Here is a 12,442-nt window from a genome sequence, read left to right on the forward strand (position 1 = left end):
CAGGTTAAGCGATGCATTTAATTTTGGTGCTGGAAACATCTAAGTCTACAGGATAAAACTTTACAACATACACAAGACAGTTAGGAGGGAGGTTTTATTACCTGCTTTTCTATACTGTACAGAACTTCAGTGTCTGATCAAAACTAAAGGTATGGGATTGATAAAAGATCTCCTATGATCCCCGAGCAAGAAAAGCTTAAAAGTGATCGGCAAGGGAGCAATGACTATTGGGATGTGTGGGATGGGATGGGATGGTGGTGGTGGTAGTGGTGGTGGTGGTGGTGCTCTAGGTGTGGTAATGATAAAGGGATAAAGGTAGTTTGGCAGGTTGGCAATGAGATGCAATGGTATTTTAAGGAAGATACACAGTAAGGAAGCAAGGACAGGGGATGCCAACTTACCGCTCGTGAGTCTATCGAGGCGGTGGATGGTTCTGAGGTTCTTGAGATTGTACTCCTTGGCCAGGATGAAGACGACAGTGTTGTGTCGATAGCGGCCGCACGGGTGGACCTGGACGCGAGGACAACAACAGTCACCACCATCAGTGTGTGTAAGAAGGGGGGAGGGCAAGGAGGAGGCCGAGAGCCACAGCAGGCGACAGCCCGCGGGCACGTCAACACCAGCCTCAGGGACTTAGGCTACCATTCTCTTAACAGTCATTACACACACAAAACATCAGTTTGAAAATAATAACAAAGATATTAAAGGATTATCAGTAAACCTGTAATAGGTAGTGAAGCAGGTTGACTATGAAAAAAAAAAAAAACTATAAATTAACCCATGATTTCTTCTTGTGCCTGATTCACCACTTATGCTTTCTAACCAGTAAAGAATGGTAGCCTATGACTGCCATGCTGTGGTGTATATAGAGAACCAGCTCTCTCACCAGTCTTACTTATGGGGAGGTGGCAGTGTCACAACCAAAATACTGGCGGGTAAGAACCTTTAGTTGTTAAAGCCTGGTTATCATAATTCAAAGCCTCATTTTCCAAGAGATTAAATAGTTGCTCCTGAACTTATAGGAAAAATGCTACATTATCTAACCAATTTTGTAATGTGATTTATATCTAAAGCTATATTAGTTTATCTCCAGGAAAACTCGGCTACAGTGAGTGTGTTTGTAAAGCCAATCTCCACCAGTTGGAGGGTTCTAGGAAGTCACTGATTGGAACGTGAAGATTTGAAGAATCCTCTGAGTAAATTATCAGGGATACTGAACACTCAAACTGATCAAGAGCTCTTTCTAAACACAGTCAGTGATTTGAAAGTTTATTTTCAACTCGGGGTGCTATGAGGTGTATTGTCACAGCTCTTACAGCTGAAGTAAACCTTGTTGTGGTGCTAGGGTAGGCATCACCAAATATAAAAGTAGTCTCAAATCTTAAGTCATGTCAAAATTAAATTCATGTTAAAGTCTTTCAGACTATAATTTACTGCAGAAGTTTTCCCTGCCTATTGATCTACACATAAATCATTAGTTCACTGACTCTGTCTTTGTTACATATCACTTAAAAACTATCTTAAATGTTATATAATTTGAAGTTTATTGACTTCTATACTTTATATACAACTTTTTCTCACTATTCCTCCATCTCAGACTAAATACATACATTAAAACTGACTATCAAAAATAGAAATTATGGTACTTGTTTAACCATGTGGTCTCGGCACAAGGTGACTAAAGGTGCGTAGAAGCCTCAGTAACAGGTAAGTAAAACCCAGACTGTGTAGGTACCATAACAAACAAAACAACCTCCACTGCCCTTATCTAAGAATTTATCACAATAGTACTGCTTATCCAAGAATTAATCATAACACCATCAAATTGTGGAATGATTAAGAGCAACTTCAGTCTGAAACTTATCAACTAGTCATTCTACAATATGTACTCTCATTTAATTTCCCTTGAAAAGCCTACTAAAATGCAAGCAATAGTTGTCGATGTTTGCTGTTCATTTTTAAAGTTAAGGCATTCAGTTTACATTTATAGTCATCACTGTCCCAAGTTCCATGAAGTACAGCAAAAGGGCATTTTGGGTCTACGATGTTGTTAGCCTGCCTCTCAACTCTTGTAGACATGTCATCAAGACTACTACGTATAATGATGTTAATGATGTTAGTCATTTACATCTTGTCATGATAATATCTCACGCTCAGTGTTGTCCTCATTCTATCATTAAGAGATTTCTCTGCTAAAACAGTAAATTTTTATCCACCTACAAACTTTCAGCCACCAAAAATCAACATCTTACTTTCCTCATACACCATCGACATCACTGAATCTCCCTCAGTTTCTCAAAGACTGCTACAAAATCTGATGCTCTATCACCAGAAAGAAGTTCCAAATTCTACCAAAAATTCACAGCAATCATAATATGTATCAAAATATCATCAGTCCCTAGAGAGGACAGCTTTAAATATGTCTCATGGCCTTGCATGTTTCTGTCAAATGTGAGCCACCATAAGGAAGCTGAAGAAATATGACACTATTTTCTCCATAACTGGTTTTGAACTATATTTCAAAAAAAATTTCTGGAACAGCTCATCTTACTCTTACTGGATACCTTTCCTAAGAATTTCTTCCTTCATTAAACAATTACATTATACAAAGCTACTGAATCAACATATAAACAGAGACTACAGTGGAACCTCGGTTTTCAGACACAGTAATCCATTCCAGAATGTCTCACGAAGTCCAAAACAATAATTCCTATGAGGAATAATGTAAATCAAATTAATGCGTTCCAGACATCCAAAAACAAGAAAAAAAATATATTTTATAAAAAATACAGTTTTACATACAGAAAACAATGAGAAATAAATATAAATGACTAATGACATGGATAAATAAACATTGAACATCACTCTTACCTTTATGGAAAACTCTCAGCATAAGGAAGATGGAGAGGAGGTGTGATGAAAGAATAGAGGTTATAATTTGGAAGGGAATCCCCTTCCAGAAGACCTTCAGGTATCAAGGACCTATCTAGGGTTACCTCTCCTCTTCGGTTTTTACTGGTATCAAGGACCTACCTGGGGTTACTTATCTTTGTTTTTTTTGCTGGCAGTAGAACCAGCTTGTGAGTCACTGGACCCTTGTCGCCAAACAAAACTGTCCAGAGACATTTGTTTCTTGCATCTTTAAAATTTGCCTCAAGTGAAACAAGGCATTGTCATTAAATACGTTGGAGACAAGGATTATAGCATCATTGTTGGGATGATAATTCTCCAAAAAATTTCTTACATTACTCCACGCTTTGCAAACATGTCCTTAACCACTTAAGTAGACACATTATGTATGCCCGTTCACTTTTTAATTTCTCAAACCAGCCTCTGCTGACCTTAAATCCACTAACAGCACCTCTTGTAGGCATTTTCTTACTGAGATAGGCATACAACTTGATTGCCTTTTCACATATCACATCCAACACTTTACTACAAGTCTTATCTTAAATTCTAGTGTTTCTTGCCTTTTTTACAGAAGGGCTGCCACTTGGAACTTTCTTTGTCCTCATGATGGCTTATTTAGCAGCTGCACACACACACACACACACACACACACAAAACAATGAACACAAAAGCATAATGGATCACGAGAGAACGTGGGGTGCTTTGTTTGGGTGCTCGGTACAGCCCAATTGCGAGGTGGGCTCTGGAAGGAGTGTTTCCAGGTGTACAAATTCTAAGGAAATGTATGAAACCCATATCAAAATTTTGTTGTAAAAAGTTGACAAAAATCAAATCGTACGAAAACCAGGGCATACGAAATCCAATTTTTGGTGCTTATCGGCCTCGATAATCAGATTTTGGTGCCTCTGTTAGGTTAGGTATGGATCAGGTGCCAATACTCTTATCATCGGCACTAGATAAGCCCCATAAAACCAGATTGCCAATAACCATGGACTGCCTGTATATCAATTCAAAAGAGAATTGTGCTTGAATGAACACCCTAAAATGACGCAAACTGAAATTTACTTTTATTTAAGGATGAAAGTCCATGAGCATAAGAAAACAATATGACCATCAACAGGGAAACCCATTCAGTAACAAAATTAAACCCACACAGTGGAAGGCCTACAGTACTTACCTGTTACTGACATTTGCAAAATAGTTCTTACAGTACCTGGCACCAAGTGTTTAGACCATTAAACCATTAAACAAGCAACATCAATTACTGTATTATCTGGCCTGTGCCACCTTGAACCTAAATGGTTAGGGATATGTAAACCATGGATTTGCACAAATAAACAAATATCCTCTAAGACAGTCTATCACAAGACAGACAGTAAGCCATACCACTCTTAATAATGTATATATAGTATCCATATCCAACAGCAGTTGCTTAACTACATAACTAACAAAAGTAAGCCATCCTTTTGTAAGGCATTTCCCTTGATGTGTAATCCTTTTGAATACACATTTATAGTAGCTCTGCTCTAGCTTACAAGTAACTACAAACATAAAATTATTCTGCTAACATAAACTATTTTGAAGTGTTTAAAAAAATTTTATCTTGTTATATGGTGTAAACTTTTTTTTTATAATGATGAACCTAAATAATCATGCTCTGATACAACCAAATTGCTGTACATACCTGCATCTTAAACTAATTTAACTTGAATAAAAATAGACCTTAGGAAATGAGACTACTATTTTCAGCACTTGAATCCTACACATTTTTCATGTCAGCAATGACTTTATATACTTAGTTTACATATATTTCATTTGACAAATGAAATGATGATGATGATTCTCAAGCTAGCTGTGTATTGACAAAGAATATGCTAAGAAATATGGTGAATTGAAGGAAACTATATTTATGTAACATAACACTTAAATATTAAATGAATTATTATCCTACAAATGAAATCACACATGGGACATATGAATCTACACAGTTCTCAATAGCATAGAAACATAAATACCCACACTCTACAGCACCAGATATGAAGTCAAAATTGGCAAAACTGGAGTTAATTGGCTGTACACTACGTACTAATAAAAATCAGTTGTTTCCCATCTGATGTCCAAGTGGACGACCCTACAATATTCTTAAAAATAAACTTCACAAAAGAAAGGTGTCTTTTGTAATCAAAGTGTATTACAGACAAGTACACAGCATTCAAAATCAGTAACTCATACATAAAAATTATAACCTTCATAAAAACCCAACTAGAAGAAAATATCTGTCGGCATAAGATAGTGTTAACCGAGAAAGAACAAATAATATATGTATAGGTGTTTCATGAAAATAAGGCACTGCAATACAGTACTAATATCTTCATGAGAGATGAAGTGGCCATTGGTGGTGCAAAACATTCAATAATTTATAATTAAAAAGACTTATGCTGTAATATATTAGCAATTATTGCCTCAAATAAAAAAAAATTACAATCAATACATGTGACTGGGTGTGGAAAGATAAGGATAGGAAGAAGAGATGGATAAATCACGAAGCAAACTACAAAGGACCAAGCCAGAAGGAACTTACAACAAACTGATTGGAATGTGAGAGTAGGTGTAAGTGGTATGATTCGAGGTTGAAGAAATGCGAAAATAAGACTGACTGGCTAGTTTGAAAAACAGGAATGGGGTTCATGCTACTGATGATGGCTGTCATCTATAGCTGGGATTCCAGAGAGAAGGAACCATGTCATTGCTGCTCACTGAGTTGAACTTTGGATGTCTGATGCATAAACTTCTATTGCAGTAAATTATAAAATGACATTACATTACACCAAAATCAGAAACTAGTTTTATTGCAATGAACCACTGGAAACTAGTATATGAAATTCAATAGAATACTGAATGAAAAGTTGGCACATAATTTTTCAATAATGTTTCTGTGGTTGTCAAAGTTTATAAAAGCTTTTATTTTAGCATTAGTAGTAGTTAACTTTTTCTTCTTTCCATTGTCATCACTATACTGCACCTAACAAAAATCTGTTCTTTATTAACAAGAAAATTCCTAGCATTATGGGTGGAGTAATATATTAGCATTTTAACCTGTAGCATAATAGTTAAAAAAAAAAAAAAAAACTCCTCTCTGAAGTCTCAGCCAGTAAGAACTATCATGAGTAATGAATTTTCATGTTTTATGTTCACTAAACTACAGAAATAAGAACAGAACAAATCAGAAAGTTGTAAAGTATCACAGAAGAGGCATGATACAGTACGAGACTATTGTGTGCTGGTAGTGCTAGTCTGTGCTAACCAGGCGCTTTGACAACATCAGAGGTAAAATCAGGGACTTTATTATCACATACAAAAAAAATGTGCTTTGCACTGAATTAGATACTCACATTGGGAGTTAGTCTGAGAAGCAATTCATAATCACTCATTGGCAACATTTAACAGTTATTGAATATATTCTTTTGAAGTGTTAAGATCACTGGAAATGTGTATTTCTTTATGAAGATAGTGCTTCATGTCTGTGAAGGTTTCTACTTTAAATGCTTTGCATGAAATTTATGATAAAAACAAGAAATACTGTTTTAAATAACAGTAAGTAATTTCTACATCTTCCATCTTTTCTAACTTAATTGTTTATATCACAATCACCTTACATATTCTGAGGCTAACAGCTATTTAACTCCAAACCTAAAAGCGTTAATAATTTTGAGTACTAAATTAACAATTTGAAGCATATTTTCTATTGAAACCTCATTATTTTAATGGACCTAGAACATGATGCTTTTTTTTTACATAAAATTAAGAGCCAGTCAAGTAAATGTTCCAAGATACTGCATTACCCCACTAATCTGCTTTCTTTGTATTAACACACACCTTCAACTGCATTCAGAAAAAAATGTACACTTATGGACAAAGTTGCTCAAAAATGAGCAGATAAGCAAAACTGTTTCAATAATGCAAACATCAAATGTTCTGGACTGGGAGTGAACTACATACTGTTCCAATAACTTCTGCTCAGACAAGCAAGTTAACTCAGTAGTGTAGTTATGGATATGTATAAGCTTCATGGAATGACTTGTGCTGATTTGCTGAATGATGTCCAGAGGTGAGAGAAGGCAAAGTACTGGTCATGTTGAGTCTGATGTTTGGGTGGAGATTTTTTACTGAATCTGCCTCCTCCTTGTCTTATGAGTTACCATGAACCCAAAATCAAATTGAGCATCTTTGTGTTCATCAAAAACTTCATTACTGTTTTCAAAGAAAACACATTGTATTGCACTGTAAGTGTTACTTATAGCACTTTAATTCAGAATGTAAATTAAATCCATAAGGTACAGTGCAAAACCTTTTATTAACCGCCATAAACAGTCTGACATTGATGTAAGGTGAAACAGAGTTCTGTTTTATTTTCCTTTCATGACAAAAGGAGCCCACATACATTTCAAAGGGAGTGATAGTGTTCTTGTTGCTAATAGTATACTATTTAGTAGTAAAACAAATGTTAAGTGTTGATACTAGATTGCAAAATACAGTACGTGTATGTTTTCGGTCAAAACATTTTAAAGCATTACGTACATTATTCTCCAGTTTATAAAATATTCTAATGATTTTGTAATTTCACCTCCAATTCAATTCCAAATATTTTTTAGACCTGTGGCTTACATTGGAAATAAAGATGGTATCCTGGAGGTAGGGTGTGCATTTTGATCTGTTAATTAATTATAGAACACCTTAGTACTGTGCCTACTCCAATTCTTGAAATAACTGCCTAGACCCCTTAAATTCCCAGTTCTTTTCTTATAATTGCCTATTATTGTTTTGTGTTGAAATGTTCATATACAATATATGTATTACAAACTACCACTGTTTAGCTTAGTTATTATAGCCTATGCCATGTGCATTTCACAAACATTCACTTATTTCAGAAAGATGAAATACGTACTGCTTTTATTATCTATTTTTGCTTTTACAAAAGATCTGTGCATAGGTAAATTACAATGTTAGGCTAAGGTTTTGGATTAGCTCACATTTGTTACTGGGACAGGACAATCAATTCACCCCTTTGGGTCTACAATATTGAGCGGATAAGTAAGACGACTTCATCCCATTTTCTGTTGCATCTACTTCACTGAATTATGTACTCTTTTTTCCTGTAATTTCAGTGGACTGATAATTGCTTATTCCACAGTTATTTTATTTACATAACAACCATGTGAAAGTTTAATGTTTAATCAAGTAAAAGCAGACTTCTATTACTATATAAACTGATGATTATTTTTCTATATGTTCAAGAGTAATCAACTGTTCTTGAAATATGAGATGAGAGAATAACTGATGCAGGATCTTTCTACTATTGTAGCTTTAGAAAATCTGACTGCTCACAATTTTTTTTTTTTCCTACCATATTTTATATATATATATATATATATATATATATATATATATATATATATATATATATATATATATATATATATATACTATATATATATATATATATATATATATATATATATATATATATATATATATATATATATATATATATATATACACACACATATATAATATATAGATATTATATAATATATATATATATTTATATTTCTATATATATATATCATATATATATATATATATATATATATAATATATATATAATATATATATATATATATATATATATATATATATATATATATATATATATATATCTATATATATATACGTATATATATATATAAACCTCAATAAAAAGAATAAGGTGATGAAAAGAGAACCACATTAATAGAGTGAATTCTGTAGTGTTAGTCCTGCTTTGATGCACTTTGGTGGCCAATGTGCTTCCCATGTAATATTTCATTTACTGATCTCATCAGCTGGCTATCCACATACTATATGGTAACTGGCACTTAACATGATCATGTTTTCGGCATGCAACATCAGAGATCTATCATTAGGATGTTCCTCTTATGCTCAGCTATCCCCATGTTAATCATTATTACTTATCTATTAAGTTATTTAACAGATATCTACTAAAAGCTGCCCTGTGGTGAAGCTATGCAATTTGGATACAGTCTTACCATGATGGACACTACTGTACTTAACATTAAGATTTGAATGGAAATTAATAACTGTAAAAACTTATCACCAAGCTGAGTAGTATATGAATTGCTGATGACAGTGAACTCTGAGATGTATATGAATTGCTGATGACAGTGAACTCTGAGATATTTAAAGATGGGAATAGTATTATGTACAATAGCACAATATTAATTTGGCAAAGTACATGACATACTATGTAAAAAAATGACATCAAAGCCCTCAATAATTTTCAAGGACCATTTAAAAAAAATCAGATTTGAAACCCAATCTGTGCCTATCTCTTTCAATTCTGTCTGGAATCTAAAAGAATACATTTATGACTGCAAGAAATGTGTAAATATCAACTGTAAAATTCTGATTTCTTGTTATAAAATACATATTATACATACAGTACAAGATCTAACAGTTTGTTAGTTAGTTTCATATGTTTCAGTGTAACTCTAATTCCATATAGGCCATAAGCTAATCCTTTTAGCAACAATAAGAAAAGAAGCATTCCTACAAAAAAAAAAATACTCTAGTCACAAGACTGACACATCCTACTGATGTACGAGTACATACTTTCTTAAAGACATTTAACTGGCTGACTATAAATTCAGTAATACTGCACAAATTACCAAAGCTGTTCAAGTACTATTGGTGTTATAAAATGTTTGTGTTAATCTTGTACAAATAACATCAATGCCTAACATCAATGCCTAAAGACATGGGACAAATATCTTTGTAGTCCCTCGTCCTTTCAAAAAATTTTTCAAGTCCAATAATATTCAATTAGTATAGTATCACATGGTGTATTGATGAGTTTCATGCTTCAGATAATGATCTATACCTTATTAATTCAATTGTATCTGGTATTTCCTAGAACTAAAAATTTTCTTTGGCCTAAGAAAGTGTTATATCTTCTCCTGTCCCAGCATTAAAATTTTAGTATAGTATGAATTTTTTCAGTAACAAATACAAACAGTATCTTTTATTTTTCAAAAAGACAAGATCATCTGTTTGTCCTAATGCTCAAGAGGGTCGACCAAAATCTAACTTTAAACTTGGAAGAAAACTAAAATATTTCACATATCTCTCTAATTGACTCAATGTAGTCTAAATCTATGTATTTCAAAGTTATACCTGATTATCAGGTTACTTTTCAACCTTAACTAAGATATGCACACAAACTGATAATAAATGGATCACAAGAAGCTACATCAAAACTTAAAAATATATTGAATACAGATATGTACTACTGTGTATAAACAGCATTGCAACAAATCACTTTTGTGAAGAAGTTTTTAGCTTTCCAGATAAATCAATACTAATTAGCTATGAAAAAAATTTGGTGGCTTTCCTTGATTCTTATTAAAAACTTTGCCAGTGTCTAAATTTGGGTAATTGTAATACGTATACACACGGAGCAACGTAAGTAAATTACTCAAGTGTTTAATCATTATTTCTCTATATAAATATTTAATTTAAAAATAACCTAAATTACTAATATACTTTCAATTTGCAAGTTACACTACCTTTTTAAAAGAACGTAAGTATTGTTGATGAAAGTGCACAGTTTTCATATTTCCACGACTCCAATCGTATACTTTACATTCACTTTCGGTGGCAAGTGCACAAAAATTAGCTATCTTCATTATCAATAAATTTATAGGGATTGTTACAATAACCTATTAGCATAAAAGCACCTAAATAATTTTATAAGTTAAAGTTGAAAAAAGATGTAAGGAGCCATATAGAGGTGCTCTCAATCTTCACAAAATCACATTTCAGTAGACATTACTTCATAGTTTTCTTTGGTTAAAGAAGTATCAGCTTGTTGCTGTTAGAGGAGGTTACAAGGAATAATGCAGGATCTAACCACTTCTCCTGAAAAACTTGCCTGACATTCATAAATATGAGTCATTTGTCTGGTGTTTGCAAATAAATAACAAAATTTATGTCATAATTGTAGAAACCCACTGACATGAATAGCAAAGTGAGGGTGATCCTAGTGTAGTGCTATATGATAAAGTATGATGTAATGAATGTATACAGTGAATGAAGAGTAAATGTCTTTATAAAAGTATATGTTACTCAACAGTATAAGTGATTTAACATATAAAAGAATTTAAAATAATTTATTGAAGCAACAAATACTTTTTTACCTACTGTGGCCCTTGATTGCTCACAAGTGAGGGCATGTTTGTCTAAGTGATTTTAACAGACTGCTGACACTAGAATTCTCTTCTCGGCCATCAATTACAGTTTTGCATGTGCATGATGGCTTAAGCTAAAATTGTGTAAGTCTAGAATTCTCTCTTGTCTTCACCCATGCCACACCAAGGAGGGTAGGTCAAGAGAGGTCAGGTCACATAAGAGGTTTCAGAGCACTTAGGTACTAAGGACATCAGTGCAATTTAGACATCCTCAGATTCTAAAAATCTTTTAGTGAGGAACGGGAAAAATGAACGTAGTTATTTTAAATATCAGTGGCATTCAAAGAGGTACACAAACCCTCGTTGGTAGGAGTGAAGGATATACGGTACATCTCTCCTAAAATTACAGTGTAATGATTAGTATTGCCAGGAACAGTAATTGTCTCTCATAGACTATGCGACCTTACTTACTTATAGTTCATGTCTTTGTGGTCAAGATGCTCATCAGCCCTGTAGGGGGGGCAAAACTCAATATCAGCCACATTTAGCTGAGATCACACATGCGGCAATGTCCTACCGCCATCATGGGAACTAAGATGCTCTACCATCCATACCAAAAAAAAAAATCCCATGATGTGCAACAACTAAATAACTAAACTGTTGGACTGAAGGAGCAAGGAGAAGGTGAAGTTAATGGTAGTGGCATGGTTGTAATGATATTTACAGAGAGGAGAGAATATCTTTTTGATGAGGTAACAAAAAATAAAAATTATTGAGAAGAGAAATACATCTTCTATACAGTATTTGTAAATGGTGACTTTAGCAACAGAATAACTTTAGTGTGAAGGATATCATGGTGTGTATTATCTGTTTGTGTATAACGGAAAGGCGATTCCAAGTCATATCTTAAATTACCTTACCAGACACCAGCTCATGAAATAGATGTATAACAGTGGAAGTGAATTTACAAAAATCATAGCCAAAAGGAGCAGTGATAATTATGTCATGTTATAGTGTCATAACAATATCAGTTCAGATCATATGAAGGTGATGAAGAAAAGGCATGACAACCATTATCATCATCAACCTGCGCCTGGTTGGCCAAACTAACATGGGATGATAATGATGACTCATGCAACCATATGAACCGTGAAGAGAATATGTGGAAATAGTAAAATTATTCATAAACATAAAGGCATAAAATGAGACAGTCTAACACCTGAGGTAGTATTAAACAAATCAAGCTTCAGTGTGTTAAAGGTGAAATAATATTTCAACATCTTAAAATG

At 33.6% G+C, this 12,442-nt stretch overlaps 1 protein-coding gene across 1 annotated transcript in view; it reads right to left on the minus strand.

Moving 5' to 3' along the window:
• The window catches only part of LOC135200503 (pseudouridylate synthase RPUSD2-like), a 258,696-nt gene that overhangs the window by 87,137 nt on the left and 159,117 nt on the right, over window positions 1-12,442 (minus strand). Inside the window, exon 6 of the mRNA XM_064229153.1 lies at window positions 402-510. Within this exon, the coding sequence (XP_064085223.1) occupies window positions 402-510 (109 nt within the window). The remainder of the gene's footprint in view (window positions 1-401; window positions 511-12,442) is intronic.

This window comes from Macrobrachium nipponense, chromosome 27 (genome assembly GCF_015104395.2).
Source record: "Macrobrachium nipponense isolate FS-2020 chromosome 27, ASM1510439v2, whole genome shotgun sequence".
Lineage (NCBI taxonomy): Eukaryota > Metazoa > Arthropoda > Malacostraca > Decapoda > Palaemonidae > Macrobrachium > Macrobrachium nipponense.